This window comes from Diprion similis, chromosome 12, assembly GCF_021155765.1.
Source record: "Diprion similis isolate iyDipSimi1 chromosome 12, iyDipSimi1.1, whole genome shotgun sequence".
NCBI lineage: Eukaryota > Metazoa > Arthropoda > Insecta > Hymenoptera > Diprionidae > Diprion > Diprion similis.
Window position 1 is genome coordinate 8,642,585 of NC_060116.1, and position 17,368 is coordinate 8,659,952.

Sequence of the window (17,368 nt, forward strand, 5' to 3'; positions counted from 1 at the left end):
CCGACCCTTATTTACCGAAGTTAAAATGGCTGCCCTTAGAATTTTCGCAAGGCCCTGCTTTTCACATATTTTTTCAAACACCTTGGCTAGCAATTTAGCGAAAAATACACTTTGCAACAATTACAAGGTACTTGACTAACTTTTCGTGTTTTTATTTTTACTCTCAGGACGTGGTATCGTTCTTCCGAATATTCTAAAATTCCGTTTCCACGTAGCTCGTAGGAAGGGCCTGACGACGAACCTTTATCTTCTACTACTTGTGTCATTTTACGAAATTTTCATCACTTTTTCATTATTGTCATATTAATATATATTTCCATCATGGGCGACCGTACTTTACGCTTTTAGTAATATAGTATAACCTCAAAATAATCTTTGATTGGCAATGAAAGAACTTCTGATCTTTCTAAATGTCGATATTTTTTCATTTCTAAAAAAGCACAACACGGTTGTCCTCGTGTCTCAGGATACTTTCAGCCTACGAATACCGCTGTCTTTTTTTCTTTGCTATTCTGCTCCTTGTATTCAGTCAATTTGATTTCCAAACAGTATTGTTGCCTTGATCGTTGCTCTTATAAAATAGAGTTGTATAAACGTACATCGTATTAACAAGCCAAAAGTAACTAAAGAAAGGAAAAAAGATTCATTGGTCCTTCATTTTTCTTAAATGAGCATCAATTGCATTTTGACGTGCTTCTTTTTTGTTCATGATGTAACAAAAAAATTTTACTAGCAAAAAGTGCCTTCGGAAACATCAATTTTGTATAATAATGAAATCCTCAATTTTGATACTTAAATCATTTTACAGATCCAGGAAAGATATAGCTCTTTCAAAACTTCTCCACAAGTAGGGGATCCGTCTCAATACACAGATTTTGAAATTTCAAAAGATCCGCAGGAATGGCTGTATGTGGAACGACTCCTGGTGCAGAAAACTGTACCGCCTGCTCCGACGTCTACAGCTAAGGAGTATCCATCAGGCTGGACACCTCAATCTGGTCAGAAGAAAGTTTTTTTCCTTCTATGAATCACATTTCCATAATTGAATTCTGCAATTTTAAAATATAGTTGCTAATCATGATACGTTTACGAGAAATTAAATTCAAAAGAATTGCCTTATAAATTAAAAATACTCAAATACTTTCATTTTTCCACAGAGGATGCTCTGAAGCTACCATATTTCGTTAGGAGAACCAAAAACTATTTACAACCAGTTTACCTTGAACGATCGTTTCGAGGTATGCGCAGAATAACAATCGTTCGTAAAATTGAAGGAAATATATGGCTCCTCGAAGCTGAGCTTAAAAAACACTTGGAAGAAGCCACTGAAAAGCCAGTTGGCACCCAAATTCATGAAGTTGCAGGCATATTAAAATTTAAGGGCGACCAAGTCATCCGCATTAAAGAATGGCTGACTGCGAAAGGCCTTTAAAAACAAATAGTTAGGTAATAGATATACACAATCTATTGTACATTTAATAAACCGAATAAAAATTATTATTATTGGTAATTACATGGTGTCTATTTTGTTTTTAACTAATTATCGCTTTAGTAGTGTTCTACGTTATTTTTATAGATCAATATTTTCTAGTTATCTTTAAGAACAAAGTCAAACATAACAGGAATTAGGTCAGACGAGTTTCGTGACTATGAAAGTACTTAAGTGAAAGGGCAATAATCAAAATTCATATTACTGTGCAAATGTTACAGTTAGTATTTATTTCTATTAATAACAAATGAAATAGAGCATACGAATTCTTTAGATTACAAGTAAAACGAGTTTGTCAATTGTTATCTTTCAACAATTAAATTTCATGCTGTATAAAGTTATATCGTCGAAGGGATTCAACAATTGCCCTTATTTCAGAGTAATCACAGCAGAAAACTGGAATATGCACGTAAATAATTTTCAAGCTGGGATGTTAATAGACATATAGTACTGTAGAGGATTCGTGAAGGTTGTACATCGAAAATCTTGGAGCTGCATTTTTATTTTTATTCATTCTTTATTATTTGTTTCGTGTAAATTAGTATTTTTCGAAGCTTTATTTGAAGATTTTTCCCTGGTTAAACTTGCGCCCCTGTTTATCAGTACCAGTCCAACTGAAGTACTGCTTTACCAGCGCTTTAGTTTCATCCTTGGCTGGGTCCAGCTTCTCCCATTTATACGACTCGTAATCTATCTGCCAATCGGGACTTAGCTAAAACAAAATAAATTTTATGAAAAATTAACCTATTGTACAAACATGAAACAATATAGGAGCTAGTTGGCGCTCAATATAAGATCCAATATAGCCCAAAGAATGCTGAATAAGTGACCATGGCTCACAATATCCACAACCACATGTTTTCTACATCGTAAAAGAAGTTCAATTTGTAGGAAATCCATATGTACAATTATACACTCACCGTAAATGCCAAATCCTGTCCACGCCATACCCAAATTCCACTGATGGTGCTGTTGTTGTCTTCTCCAAAAAGACAAACACTAGCAAAAGCGGCTTTCCGCATTTTGTCAAGTCGTTGATACATGCCGCCGATGAGATTGCAAGACATAAACACCTGGACAATGTAAAAATAACGAATACAGTATTCAATATGATTATATTTTCACCACAGGTAATTCGTAATATCTCCAGAAATATTCGTGCCACATGAAAAACTGAATGAAACTCAAATCCCGGCAGACAATTCAGTATAAAGAGTTTACCTTTGTCAATTCTTCAGGGTATTTGTATTCTCCAAACCAGATGCTGTAATGTTCGGGATCAAATTCTTTCCAGAAGAAAGGAATGGAGACAGTCTCTTCTTCATTAGAATAACAACGCTTGAAACTGTCCATATCAAAAGTACCCTTTGGCATTGTATCAAATGGATCCTTAGATTTGGGTTCAGCAGCTGCTATTTCATCAGCTAAATCTACATCTGCCTCACGAGGTTCTTTCGGTTCCTTTTTCTGTTCCTTTCGTTTTTCCTTCTTTTCTTTCTTTGCAGTTGACTAAAAATTCATAATATTTGAAAGCTATTCAGTAGTAAATGGGTACATTACAAACTAAAGATAAACGGTTATTTAATACTGTAACTGCTAATTATTAGTGATAAATTACTTAGAGATTACTACTAGCTATTGACTAAAACCCCAAGTTCGTAACTGCAACATAATTTTACATAAGATAGTATTTTTAAAATAAATGGTATTTCACGCAAATAATACCGGATATCTGTATTTTTTGCTTACCTTTTCCTGGACATCAGCAAACTTCTTGGGATCATATTCAAGAGTTTTGTCAGCTAGTTTAAAAGCACCGATTACATTGATGGACTCTGGCTGGTATATAACAGTTTGGAACCATCTGTTCACATTTTGATATGGCTTGCGTAAACTCGGCTCCAAAATATACTGATACAAATGCAGTAAAGTTGTAGCAACACTAATATCTGCCAAAGTAAGTCGTTCCCCAACCAAGTAGGTCCTTGTTAATAAATGCGAATTCAAAGCTGTCAAAGCTTTGTTAACATCATCCTTGGCATGTTCTACAGTCTGAAACATGAAATACAAAAATTGGAAAATCATTGCTTATATGTTCTCTGATACACCAGGCACCTGTATATTATTTAAAACATTCGTTAGTTGTAATATTCTTTTTTTTTCTGGTGATAAAAGAAGTAAAACAGTAAACGTATTGTGCGATCTGATGCAACATATGAGAACATTGATCATGAGAGTAACTCGGCAAATTATATGTTTCAATGTCAGCAATATTAGCACGCAAATGTATAAAAGAATGACAAATGCGTTTGAATATTCAGCATAGATTCATCTGCCTTCTCGTGTTACGAAACTTGAATTTAAAATATTCAGGCTCGTCTTTGAACAAAGGCGATGTGATAAATGTCAAACTGATGCCATGATCGGATTTCTCATGTTTGTGGAATCCTGCGGAACAACTTTAACTAATTCATGACTGTAATGAAATATCATGAACACTGAATTCTTTGTAAAACGAGACATTTTTTTTTTATAATGGGCAATTTGAATTCCATACCTGTTTGTTGTATTGCATGAGGCCTAACAATGGGAAAACCCAAGCACAGCTAGCAGGAAGGATCTCCGAATCAGCAAATCCAAACCATTGCACGATTTCTGCTCTCTCAATGTCAGTTTTGCCTCTCAACTGCTCATTGGCGACTAAAAACACAGAACTGGCTCAAACTTTTGGCAATGTCAGCAAAAACAATAAATGATAGAAATGAGAATCCAGTCGTTTCTAAACTGGATGTAATAAAACCTGAAAATTTCGTGGCTATCTGTCACCTAAAGTATATGTATAATTTAACATAATTCTCACAATACTGATGCGAAATTAAAGCAGAAGAAAAATAATTAAATGAATATCAAGTAATGGAAATAATTAAGTAGAAGCATGCATATAAGGAATAATGTGTCGATCTTGAACTGTAGAAATTAATTTAGAAAAAAAAAAAAAAAAAAACAATGAAAACTATAAACTAGAGAAAAAAAGAGTAGCTAAGGGTAAAGGTGTTGATTTGACATACCATAGTAAGCAATCGCATTGCTTTCGGTGATATATTTGCCATCAGCAGTCTCGAAAGCTGGAACCTTCAACAAATATTCGGCGATATTAAAAACACGTTGGCAGTAAAATATGCGTGACGTGAAGCGGTGTCAGCATACCGCTGCGATAAAACTTAAGACAGAATTCATCGCCGACTGACGATACTTCAGTGATAGACAAATGAGAAAAACCGTACATAAAATAGAAATTAATCTCACCTTTCCAAGAGGAAATTTTTTCAAGAAGGCATCGCTCTTGTTGGTTTCGCCGAAAATGAAATCTTCGGCAATTTTAACCTTAGCACCGGAATATTGGGCTGCAATCAGCGCCTTGTAGGCCCTGAAGTTCTCTGGATACGTGTACAGGGTCTAAAAAAATTTACACGCCATATAAATGTATGATGTTTAATCGTCATTTTGCACGCATTCACGTGACCGATTCGCTGAACAAGACGGTGATGTTTTACGAAGAATATTTCGCGTAAAGACACTTACTCCGGACGCCATTGTGCCGAGCTACAGGAAGAGGAAGTTCAGAGATGGAAAGCCGGCTCATGACGAAGCGCCTGCGCGCCTTTCTCCTCACAGCTGTTCTTTTTTCACTATTTTTCGAATTGTCACCCTGCAACGGGGAGTATCGCAAATCTCAGTGGGTGCACGGAAGTATGTCTCTCCGCAATAAAATATCTATAAGTAGGTCGGACCGAAATTAAATGAAATTACATTGACAGTAAATATGGATGTGATTCATTTTTTTTTTATTATTATTACAACTTCTTTATTATACAAATTATAAATTATTAACTGCTTAAAATTATTATTATGACTGATAAAAATAAGACCATCTTGTATAAATACAAAATAAATTCTGTGCAAAAAAGAAAACATTAATTTTGAGTCACGATTTTCAATTGCGTTAGTAACTCACTGTTGAAAATTGGAATTTTATAAGAACATTAGGATCAAATTCATTTTTTTTACAAATTAGGTAGACGTAATAGTTTACATACTATTTATCAATGAGTCTGATTTCTGATTATCAATTAAACTTGCCCAATCTGGGACTCTGTTCGATGTTAGGTAATTTTCTTTAGTCAAACAACGCAGTGGCAAATCTGCAATTCCAAAAATAGCACCACCAAGCCATGCTGTGTAATTAGCTTTGCTTGGGGCCTTGTGAAACTTGACTGTACGTATTTTCAACTTCTCAGAATATAAGTTACTCTGAAGTAATGTCAAAAGTTCAGATTTCAAACGGGAAAGAAACCCCTTTGCCATTGTCGTTCCTCCAATCAGCAGAATATTTTCAGCAAGCGGATGTCTCATGTCTACAGGGCACTGCAATGAACAATACAATACAGAGATAGGTGGTAATTGGTAACATTTTTAGACAAAAACCTACTAATATTAATGAATCCGATATTCACATTATTTAGTACATAATGGTTACCTTGACTATAGCATCCAGTATCATGGTTGGTATACTCAAATTGTCGTTGTCTCTCTCCCACAATAATTCAAAAGCTTTCTCACGCACCGATCCAGGTATAGTTATAGTCTTGACTCCAGGATATTTAACGGATGGAGGTGCGATCGGTGGTTCATCAGTTTGCAATTTGAGAGACCGCTCTATTGTGGTAACAAAGCAGGTTCTAACCTTGATATCTTCAATCAACTTCTCAGTATCACTGCCATCGTTAGGCAGAATGGTTTTTAACTCTTCTTTTATGCACCTGTAAGAAACAGATGCCAATATTGAATGTAATGCTCATCGCTTCAGCAGATTAGAGAAATCTAAAATGTTTAATTTACTCATGGACCGCTTGTCCCGCCAATGGTAAGGCCTGCCATGCCTTGAGAACTGGTACACCTTCGTAAATTGGGATCAACGTTGCTTCCTTATATCCAACGTCTAATACCAATGCTGTAGAAACTCCCAAAGTACTAACAGCAACCAAGTGGGAAGGTGCAAACATCAAGGAACCAATTTCAAAGTGTCGGAAAAGTACCTTGGCCAAAGTATCTCGGAATTCTGTCGGAGTCAATAGAGACTCAACAATAATTATTTTCATATCTTTGGGACTGACAATGACATGCCTATAAATTCAAACCAATCGTGTCAATACTGGTTCTGTCAGGTTTTCTTTTTTCGATTTTGTCGAATCATATACTTTGTAAATTGTGTATTTATAAACAATGATTTCAAAATTACCTGAAAAAGAGTAAGTGAATGAATTCGACCAAAAGCTGATACAAGTCCTGTGAATCCTCGTAAGAGAATAGCTTCCTTATTTTCCCAGACTCTGGACATTTCACTTCCGTTTTTATTATTCCGCGAGGTACTGCCTCCCCAGCATATCCATATCTGGTGATAAAATAAACTTAAGTATCCTCTCAAGCTTGGTAAGAATTCATTCATTACTGATTACTTATCTTTCGTACACTCACTTAGTATACGCGCTTCCAATGTCAAAAACGACGGTTTGCTTGTCCAAAATTAACCTGATGCCCTCGTACAGCGACATTTTATGCTCCTTTCCTAGATCAAAGATCAAAATCAATGTGATTATGACCTGAATCAAATTTTTCCAGATCTAAATTCCATTAGAGGTTAGAAATGGCCAGAACTGTCAGTGAACGAAGGTGAAAGAACCACCCGAGACCATCTGGTGTGAGATGTTCAAACTCGGAGGATTATAAGTATTTGGGCCATGTGAGATAGACTATCGCTGATTAGAGTGAGAGGTCTATCTCTATAAGCCTTTGGTTAACTCTCGCGTGGATATATTGACTGAATAATGTTATAAAAATTTTAAATTCAATGTTCTTCGGTCAACGATGGATACAAAAACCGTCACAAAGGGTATAAACTGTTTCGAAAGACGCTTTAAATTTTCGCGGATTGTGCCTTTTCCGCACATGCGACACCTGGACTCGACTGGTGAACTTTAGTAAAATAATCAGAACATCTAGCTCGAGTCCGAACCATTTCTTATTTTCGTACGGCGTGAATAAGTTCTATGCCCACACGACTAAAATTGGTACGCCTTATTCCTTCCTAATTTTGTAATACAGTGTTTTCCTTGTGCACAAAGTAATTATTTTGAACAAAAATGCCGAGAAAAAATAGCAAGGGTCGTGGCTGGAATAATAATCGACCACAGCAAAGACGAGATAACTCTGAAAGAAGGCAATATTACGGTTAGTATTTTTTTTATCAACTTGATCTCCTTGTAACATGAAATTATACCACTAAAAAGAGGTTAATTTTTCTTAAAACAAGCATGCTGGTTTTGGATATATTTAAATATAATTTGATGTATTCCACGAGTCGAAAAAAAACGATTTTTCGAACACACATCAGTCCCTCGTTAGTCTTGGAGAAATGACAAACTTTTAAATATTCAAATCATTGGCAAAGCGGTTAACTTATGATCATATACAACCTCAGAAACACACACAGACACTTCAGGATTTGTTTGAAAAAGTTAGGGATACGTAAGTAAGTTTTCATTAATGTGGTATGGTTCTTTCATCCTTAGGTCATGATGACAGAACCTTATACTCTGACCGTGACTCCGTGCCAAGGGTATCGTTTAAAACGTCAAGGATTGGTAAAGGAGGTCGAGGCGAAAGGCACAATAAGGACAGACAAAGAGACTTAGAAGCTGGACTGAGACGGCACTTGGATGATGATACCGAGATGTCTGACGAAGTGAGGCAAAACCGCGGTCGGTCTAGCGGATGGAGAGGCAATGCAAGAGGCATGGGGTAAATTTTCATTTCCGCCCCTTCAAACTGTTGATATTACTATAAGTAGAAATATCATTCAAAATATTTATTTAAAATTTTAGTCGGGCCAGAGCAAGAAGGAATAGTCCCGTGCCTTCCAGAGGAGTAGATGATCACAGACAAAGAAATTTACATGCGGCTCCTGCAAATTGTTACAAAGTTCATATCCCAAATGCCGCTACATTTGACAAAGAATATTTGCTTGAGATTCTAACTTCTCATTTAGCACCTGATACATTAATTCCAATTATGGTAAGCACGTTGCATACTAAGGTGGTCCTTATTCAGGGTGCTGATGAATTTTTTTGGTCTGTCCCCCAAATCGACTCCAAATATTTAAAATAAATAATATACTTAGCATTTTTTGAGGATATTTTTTTTCCAATAGCTTAATTTTTCAATTATTTGTACAGTGGATTTCAAATAAAAAATTCTGAAAATCGCGTCTTGGGATTAATGTGTCTAAAACGTGATATTCAGAAAGAAAAAATGTCCTCAAAAAGAGCTAATTATACTTGATGAATCCCCGTTTGATTCAGATTTTTCTTATTAAATTTGCTGGAAAAAAAACATGAAGTGTAAACTAATCATAAAATCCCGTGTTATGCATGAGGAGTTCAGGTAAAAATTTGAAAAAATTGAGGAATTGTTTTTGAATTATTTGTAGCCAACTTGGGGGCAGTCTGGACAAAATTCATTAACACTATAAATAAGGACCACTCTACTACATAATTATTGTTTATGTAATATATGCATGGCCTTGCTTGCAATTCCTTAAATATGATCATGTCATGTGTGATATTTTATGACTCATTTTTTACCAAATATCTGACACTAATATCTATTGTTACAAGACAATACTGAATTTTAATATCTGTAATTTTATATGTATCAGTATAAACTCCAAGGTAATGATGTTACCTTCTACATAGACGAATTTACAATAGCAAATAAACTGCTGAAAGCCGATCGTCAAATAATAACCAACAATGGAGCCAAATTGAATATCAAAGTGAGGCCTTATTTTCCACCAGCCGAAGTTGACCAGCAATTCAAAGATCGAATTAAAATTGCTATTGTAAAGCGATATGTGACAGCAAGTGCTCTTGATTTATCACAGTTTCACAGAGACAAAGGTGAGTAACTTTGAGACTCATCAAATTATTCCAGAGTACCTCAGGAATATTTGTAGGGTAACATGGTTGATCTAGCCGAACAGAAATGTTGCGTGAAATCCTTATTGTTTCTAATAAACTGATAACATCATCAGCATCAAATCTAACTAACTACTTTCTCTATCACTCAAACAGATTTGTATCAGGATATGTTTTGTGCATTGTTTCAACCCAAAATATTGACGGTTGTGATAGATATAATAAGTGAGCACACCCCAAACTTGGAAGCACTTAACTTGGATGGCAATAAGTTGCAAAACATTGACAGATTTGGTACTCAACTGCACACAAAATTACCGAATTTGTCGATATTACACCTTAGTAATAATCGAGTGAGTACTTTGCAAATCGTTAATATATATGACGATAGTAAACAACTTGGAACGTGTCTCAGCACTGGATTGCTTGTTAGACCGTAAGGAAAGAAAATTGACATTAATTTTCAGCATATTTACTTCTCACACAGATTCGAGATTTGAAAGCAATTGATGCACTGAAGCAATTAAAGCTGAAAGAACTTCGATTATTAGGTAACCCCATATGTGATAAATACAAACAGCGGCCAGAGGAATTTATTAGGTAATTTCTTCAACAATTTTAGTTCTAATGACTTAGAAAGCAATACGATTCGATTTGTGATAATTGACTCCGTGAGATATTAATAGTGTTTTACTTTATCTGTTTCTATATTAACATTTGCTGCTCTCGATTTTTGTCTTCCACCACTAAAGTGATATTCGGAAACGATTCCCAAAACTTCTCAAATTGGTAAGTCCGGAAGATAGTTTTAAGATTACAAATTATTTTTTGAGTATTTGTAATGTTTACTATGAAATTGTTGATAAAATTTAAACAAAACTGTTCAATAGGACGATATGAACCTTCCACCTCCAATTGGATTTGAGATAGCAGCAGATGAAGATGCATCAAAACTGCCAGTATCTCAACGAGTATTTTCAATAACTAATGAAACTCGTCAAGTGGCTGATGCATTCCTTCATCAATATTTCCTCATTTTCGACAGCGATAACCGTCAACCGCTGCTTAATGCATATGATGAACAAGCATCGTTTAGTTTAACTATTGCATGTAAACACGACAATTTAAATAGGTACTTACGTAAGCAATCAGCATTATAATATTCTCAACTGAGACCAGCTCTTTTTCTGTGATTAATCTATTATTAATTTATCGATACCAACAGATTCAAGGAGTACCTGCCACACAACAGAAATTTGTTCAGAATTACTGATCGGGAAAGAAGACTAAAATTAATGAAGCAAGGCAGATTACCCGTTGTTTCGTTTTTATCGGAGATCCCAAAAACTAAGCATTGTTTCAACAGCTTTTCCATGGACATTAGTCTTTGCTCGGTAAAATATAATACGAATTGCTCATTCTTCAATTTCATAATGCTCAGAAAATCCAAACAAATTAACTCGATCGTAATAAAGTGACGTTATTTATTTATTTATTTTTCAATAAAAATCGCGTGGACAATTTTCCGAAAAATCGATTTCGTTGTTGTTTATCAGGGTGCATACTACCGTTAATTTAACAACAAATTTCACACATTGCAGCAAGTGGCGATGGTAGTAATGATAACTGGGGTTTTCCAAGAAGTGGAAACTGATAAAAAGGAACTACGTTATTTCAGTCGAAGCTTGCTTATAGTTCCCCAGGGATCGGGGTTCTGTATTCGCAATGAACAATTGCATATAACCGAGCCGACAGATGACCAAAAAAAGCAAGCTCTAACAGAGCTTTCTGCTGACAACAGTAATGCAAGAATAACAGAATCCAGTGGACCAGTAGTAGCTCAACAAGATCCGCACCTGCAAATGGCTATGGCTCTTAGCCAACAGTCTGGTATGAACCTGGAATGGAGTAGGGAGTGCCTAATCAAAGTGCAATGGAACTTTGACATGGCTCTCGCAGCATTTAAGAATTTTCATGAATTGGGACAAGTTCCGCCGCAAGCGTTTCAGAAATAAATTTAGAACATTCCGTTCAATGAGGGAACTTGGTTTAGCTTATATTACTGAAACTAATGTACATACAATTCGTGCATATTTAAATAAATATACGTTTTCTATGACCGTTTAATGACTTTCCTGAGTTTTGAATCGCCTCTATCATTCTCCAAGTTAGTTCAATACGGCAGTGCGCATGTCTCATAAATTCGCGACATTTTCGCGCCAAAGGCTGTCCTTTCAGTCGCAACGACGCACCTAAGACCCAGGCTGTCAGTCGGAGGTTAGTTGTCCGTACAGTCAAAGAATACAATTTTTCATCATGTTTAAGCACGCAGAATTACCCCGAATCAGCTATTTAATTGTCATAACGAAGCAGACCATTGTTTAGAGGTAAAATTCGACAATGAACTCTTGAGTCTAAACCGTATGAAAAAGTTTCGAGCTATTTGTGCCAATTCGCGTATCGTGAATCCAACACCGAACAAAGAGCAGGACCACCCTAATTTCTAAAATTCTGACACAACATTGTTGATGACAAGGAATTACTCGGCAGTGAATAGTAATTTCTTGAAAAAAATTTGGATAAATTTATTGCTGAGAAATTTCAACGTCATTTTTCAATGTTAAATGTTGATAAAGTACATGATTTTCTAACCTCATTTTTTTAGGAAACTATAACCGCATTACCATAAAAAATTTTTCAGTAACTTACCCTTCAATCGCCTGTCATTGTAAAAACAGCATTACATTTCGATAAATGATCCCAGTAACTCCACTGTTGACAGCTATCACCGTCACAAGAACATTCAGACGAAATATTGACGTCATTTTGTTTCACTGCAAAAAGGTGAGCCGATGAAATTTTTTTAAGTATCGATTGCCTGTGAATAGATTGAAATTCAAGTTGACCCCGTACTTTTGTCAGTAATAATTTTAGAAAAATTAATTATCCATTCTCAACGTCCATATTAAATTTATACTGGGATTCAGCCTGTCTTGACTCACCGTTTACTTGTTTAGGTTTATCATATGACGACAATACCATTAAAACATTTATTGATAAAAAATCTTAACAAGGAAGCGTCGGGTGTAGAAGCTCTGTTTTCGACATACGTGGATTTAATAGAATCTAATGCGAGCGAAAGCACGCACAGAGAGTTTCAAAAATCCATTATGGAACCGTACCTAAAGACATGTTACGGATCATCGATCAATCATCGACCTTGTGACGCAAGCACTGTCAACTTTAAAGATAATCTAATGAATCACGAATGTACTTCGTCACCACCCACAAACCCAGATCTTAATTTAAATCTTCAGGAAAATACGACTCCTACAAGTGATATCCGTAGAGCACTACAAAATTACAAAGCAATGCGCTCATGGAAAAAGGTCGGCAGAGGTTTGTAACATAAGATGTATTAGGTAACAATTGATATTGTAAATCTGACTGCTTCAAAAAGCATATACGTATTAATTGAATTGTTTTATAATTGTGAAGGTAGCACGGTTCGTTTTAGATTTCCCAGAATTGAACATTTCAATATTTGAATGCTATTGTTTCTTAGGGACATAGGCTGATATTATGAAAGTAGAGATATGAAGAAATTATCACAGATCTCTTTCCTTATCTAATTTGAAATAATCAACTCATGGTTTTTTTTAGGGCGAAGCTTACCTAGCTCTGAAGCAAATTTTGTGATCAGACTATTTTCTTACAATATTTTGGCTCAGTATCTTTTAGAAACGCACAGTTACTTGTATAAGCATCATAATCAGTGCAGTCTTGAATGGGAAACTCGTAAGAAATTACTGATACAAGAAATATTGGAAGCTCAGGCTACTGTGAGTGTTTATCCTGTTTTCATAGGCTCGTGAAAATATATGGTTATCCGTTTTTTCACCTGGCTGGAGTTGATTAAAGAAACATTAAAATGTGTCTACAAAATATTAATTTCATGCACTGATTATTTCAAAGGTAATATGTCTTCAAGAAATGCAAGAGGACCATCTGAATGAATTTTTAAAACCCTTTAAAGAACATAAGTATAATCATTTATACAAGAAGCGCACAAACGATAAAAATGACGGGCTGCTTCTGATGTTTCGATCCGATGTATTTGATCTCATCGAGTATGAAAATGTGGAATTTTTCCAGTCAGGCACAGATCTTCTTAATCGAGACAACGTTGCTATAATTGTCAAACTGTCATTGAAGAACAGTCCAGAAACACAGATAGTTATTGCCACCACACATTTACTTTATAACCCGAAACGAAACGACATCAGGCTCGGTCAGACTCAGATTTTAATGGCTGAACTGGAGAGAATTGCTTTTATTAAAAATACGTCGTAAGTCATTTGCCAATTGATGATTTAAAAAAAATAAGAGTAATTTCTCAATTTCTGTGCTCACCGATTACCCATTACTTCTGAAATTGTAACAGGAGAGGCCCAAAATATCATCCTATAATTCTGGCTGGAGATTTCAATCTGCAACCAAAGTCAGGAGTGTATAAATTTATAACTGAAGGTTCCTTCGCATACATGGGAAAAAGTCGAACTCTAGAGCAAGCGGATCACCGCCGTTTGAGCAATTCACTTATCCCGCCTCATTTATATGTGACCGACAGTTGTCAACATTTCTTCATTTTGTCAAAAAGACTGCGAAATCGGGGTGAAGGTAATGTTATGGTAAGCATAAATTGAGTTGCTGCTTAATACTATAGGAAGAAGAAACGATTCCAATTCCAATATCACGATGAGGTTCAAACACTTTTTTATTAAAAAATAACAAAATAACTGGGCATAAAATATATTAAGAATTAACTAATAAAATTAGAGAACTAAATGTATTTATACAGTGGTGTAAAATATTGTTTCACAGTTGGAAAACAGTGAAAAAGGGCCACCTAGAGGTAGTCGTGACTCTTCGGATCAGAATCAGTTTAAAAGAAATGAAGTAGATGTCCAAAATCGAAACTTCCAAAAAATACAAATATCAGATGGTCATCATGTGAAATTTGGATCTGGTTCTTTGACTCATCCATTTAAACTTCGAAGCGTGTATTCTCACATTGACCGTAATGGACAAGACGAAGCTACAACTCATCAAGACGGATGGGTTACAGTGGATTATATATTCTTTAGTGAAGTTGAGCTCATTGAACAGTATACGCTACCTACGCAAAAACAGTGTAAAGCTCTGGCAACTATACCAAATCATGCCATTGGCAGTGATCACTTGAGTATAGGAGCAACTTTTATATTGCGAAAAAAACTGAGGCAATAATCGTCCAGCCTTTGCCTCCACTTGTATAATATAAATAAAGACAAATATTTTCAATAAAAATTTGAGTCAATGTCATGCTTTTTTCATCAGCTATCTTTCAATAAATAGTTTATATAGTGAAGATAATATCTGGAACCAGTTTTTGAAGAAATTATACCATGTCATGAGGTTTTGTTTTACCATTCAGAACTAAAATATCAAGACTACATTTTAATCTGAAATTCATGAAATCCATTAAAAACAGTAAATTATTTTGTTGTTGAAAAATCAAATTTGCAACCAAATTCCATGTGCACAGAACATACAATTCAAAAATCTGACATAAGCTTAGAATGCAGATATATGTCAGGTTGTACAAAATAATAACAAAGATGTTGTGATCATCAGTAAGAGTTTGTATAACTAAGGATCATTAGATTATGTAAAAAAAATCTTGATTAGTTCCGGTCTAATGTACTAAGTTACGTATCACATCACATCCAATTGAAGGGGAAATACTTGAGCTTCGCCTCGGCCTAAATTAGGATCGTGCCAAGCGACAATGCAAGTATTATTGACTGAAAATTTTGTAGGTCTTGGAAAGCAATTGCTTCTACAGTATTCAGCAAATTCTTTAAATCTGACTTGTAACTCTGTATCGCCACCATTTGGCCCAATTGCAAAATCACATTTGAATTTCTTGGCACGAGCTTTTAAGCAACAATTCAAATATTCATTATTTGTTGTATAAATTTCATGTATATCGTGAAACTTTATACCTAATTCCTCTCTAATGATACCTGTAAGAAATAGATCATCTATCCAAAAATACTTGGGATAAATTTGTGCAGCATCAACTAAATCCTTGGCAGTTTTTGGAGTCGTTACATATAGCCAACCAGATAGAAAGTCTGGATAGAAGTCCGCAACAAACTCATCCCTAGTAACAAACCATTTGTTCATGGGTTCGCGTACGGGAATCATATTCCTCAGTACGTAACCCATCACAACATTATGAGCTATACTGGCTGTTTTTATTACTTCTATAATCTTGTAAAGGTCCACTACAATGTCATGATCCATTTTCATGACGTACGAAGCATTTTTACAATATCGCGTAGCCCATTTCAGGCCCATCACGTGTTTGTAGGTAAGATTTTTGTACGCCTCAATAAAGTTGCCTTGAACGATGTCATTGTATCTCCGTGCTTCGTCTAAAATAGCATTTTGTGTGACGTGGGTTTGAGTTTCAGCGTCACCGTGTAACAATGCTAATAAAAATACTCTTCTAACTCCCAATTCTTGCAATTCGGGCTCCGAGTAAGCCCTGCGTAATGCACTTCTGGCCGACACATCAGCAGCGTATGATGTGACGACCCAAACAAGAAAGCTAGTATCGCAGTCCGTGTTTATTACATATCGAAAGGGATTTAAATTCAACAAATTGCCTCTATCAATTTGGCTGCTGTTGATCTTTCGAAAGTAAACTGGACTTGATTTTCTAGCGTCAAAAAATTGTTGAAGAATTATGTAAAACAATAGCACGATCAGTGTCCAAAAAATTACATAACGCACCCCACGTCGTATGTACATTTTGTGCTAACGAGTGTTATCGCGAACCACAAATCAGTAAAAATTAACCTTTCTCTTCAAGTTTTTAAAACAGTCATTTTTGCCTCTCTCTTCCGCCACTCCCCTGAACCTGTTGATATTCTGTTCTAGATTGAAGTTTCACGTTTTCCCGCGGTGCGGCACGCGTTGGAGAGAGAAACCGAAGGAGAGAAACATTGATGATTGCCGTTTGAATAATGCTTACCGAAAAAGATGAGGACAAGGTCAGTGCGTTGACTGGAGAATATGTCTTGAGTGAACGCTCAGCGCATCTCCCAAGGGAAATCATTTATCCTATAAGTAATGAAAACGGTAAATTAATCAGCGGTTAGAGTAACGAGAAATGATTAGTAACGTTGACTGAGTCAGTTGAATGCAATATGGATGCAAGACTCACCGATATGCACGATCGTTTCCAGTAGGCGCGAAATCAACACTTGTATTGTATAACCTTGTTCACTATATCTGTCTTCGGTTTCAGTTAGTTATTTGCTCGAAGCCTTGAGTAATGTCCTTGCATCCATGGTTCACTTTGTACATACACTATGCATCACTATTATCAGATTATTAACAGAATCGTCATACTACTGTGCCTTTACTCTTCTCGCCGTGCCGTATTCCCCGAAGTATTCTCGGTACATTTGCAAATTAGTCAATAGAATTGGAGCATTTGTTTTGAACAACAACGCGGCCGCAATCTCCGTTACTACCTAATCCTGTAATCCTTTTTTTCATAATTGACGTAGATCCAGAATCACCGAAATATGAACCCAGCGTCTTCACTTTTTTCTCAAACCGATTTTCTCGGTGCCCCTCCTGCGGTAAAGTAGAATTCCGTGTTTACGATGCCTACCGATCATGCCTGTAGCCAATAGAGGCATTTGCGTAGGGGGCAGCACTCTAAGGCGTTTGCCGAGATCGCCGAGATCTATGCTCACCCAAAAGCCAGCATCTGCTCATCTCTGCG

General features: G+C 35.9%; 6 protein-coding genes across 9 annotated transcripts; 3 read left to right on the forward strand and 3 right to left on the reverse strand.

Annotated features, from left to right (window-relative positions):
• On the forward strand, positions 1-1,513 carry LOC124413259 (probable 39S ribosomal protein L49, mitochondrial). The gene is made up of 3 exons (XM_046893726.1): positions 1-127; positions 809-998; positions 1,158-1,513. The coding sequence occupies exons 1-3, from the start codon at positions 26-28 to the stop codon at positions 1,430-1,432; spliced, it is 567 nt and encodes a 188-aa protein (XP_046749682.1). The 5' UTR covers positions 1-25; the 3' UTR covers positions 1,433-1,513.
• Positions 1,514-1,694: 181 nt separating this feature from the next.
• Positions 1,695-5,224, reverse strand: LOC124413256 (elongation factor 1-gamma). Its single transcript, XM_046893723.1, has 8 exons — positions 5,072-5,224; positions 4,796-4,945; positions 4,558-4,621; positions 4,047-4,189; positions 3,239-3,541; positions 2,711-2,998; positions 2,410-2,562; positions 1,695-2,201 (listed from the first exon to the last, which is right to left on the reverse strand). The coding sequence occupies exons 1-8, from the start codon at positions 5,081-5,083 to the stop codon at positions 2,046-2,048; spliced, it is 1,269 nt and encodes a 422-aa protein (XP_046749679.1). The 5' UTR covers positions 5,084-5,224; the 3' UTR covers positions 1,695-2,045.
• A 232-nt stretch (positions 5,225-5,456) lies between these two features.
• Positions 5,457-7,206, reverse strand: LOC124413257 (actin-related protein 10). The gene is made up of 5 exons (XM_046893724.1): positions 7,025-7,206; positions 6,789-6,941; positions 6,389-6,673; positions 6,027-6,309; positions 5,457-5,914 (listed from the first exon to the last, which is right to left on the reverse strand). The coding sequence occupies exons 1-5, from the start codon at positions 7,099-7,101 to the stop codon at positions 5,579-5,581; spliced, it is 1,134 nt and encodes a 377-aa protein (XP_046749680.1). The 5' UTR covers positions 7,102-7,206; the 3' UTR covers positions 5,457-5,578.
• Positions 7,207-7,635: 429 nt separating this feature from the next.
• Positions 7,636-11,612, forward strand: LOC124413253 (nuclear RNA export factor 1-like). Its single transcript, XM_046893717.1, has 10 exons — positions 7,636-7,777; positions 8,119-8,347; positions 8,431-8,620; positions 9,264-9,504; positions 9,679-9,875; positions 10,010-10,122; positions 10,275-10,311; positions 10,413-10,654; positions 10,748-10,916; positions 11,124-11,612. Exons 1-10 carry the CDS (start codon positions 7,690-7,692, stop codon positions 11,535-11,537), a joined length of 1,920 nt encoding a protein of 639 aa, XP_046749673.1. The 5' UTR covers positions 7,636-7,689; the 3' UTR covers positions 11,538-11,612.
• A 139-nt stretch (positions 11,613-11,751) lies between these two features.
• LOC124413255 (protein angel homolog 2) lies at positions 11,752-14,865 on the forward strand. Of its 4 annotated transcripts, none has more exons than XM_046893722.1 (7): positions 11,752-12,157; positions 12,224-12,366; positions 12,540-12,921; positions 13,186-13,364; positions 13,498-13,871; positions 13,970-14,213; positions 14,407-14,865. In XM_046893722.1, exons 2-7 carry the CDS (start codon positions 12,277-12,279, stop codon positions 14,809-14,811), a joined length of 1,674 nt encoding a protein of 557 aa, XP_046749678.1. In that variant the 5' UTR covers positions 11,752-12,157; positions 12,224-12,276; the 3' UTR covers positions 14,812-14,865. The 4 variants fall into 4 exon arrangements, with proteins under 4 accessions (XP_046749678.1, XP_046749675.1, XP_046749677.1 ...); XM_046893719.1 differs by having other exon boundaries at positions 11,755-12,157; positions 13,967-14,213; XM_046893721.1 differs by having other exon boundaries at positions 11,769-11,909; positions 13,967-14,213.
• A 324-nt stretch (positions 14,866-15,189) lies between these two features.
• LOC124413258 (beta-1,3-galactosyltransferase 5) lies at positions 15,190-16,429 on the reverse strand. Its single transcript, XM_046893725.1, has one exon. The coding sequence runs from the start codon at positions 16,381-16,383 to the stop codon at positions 15,280-15,282; it is 1,104 nt and encodes a 367-aa protein (XP_046749681.1). The 5' UTR covers positions 16,384-16,429; the 3' UTR covers positions 15,190-15,279.
• Positions 16,430-17,368: the final 939 nt, after the last annotated feature.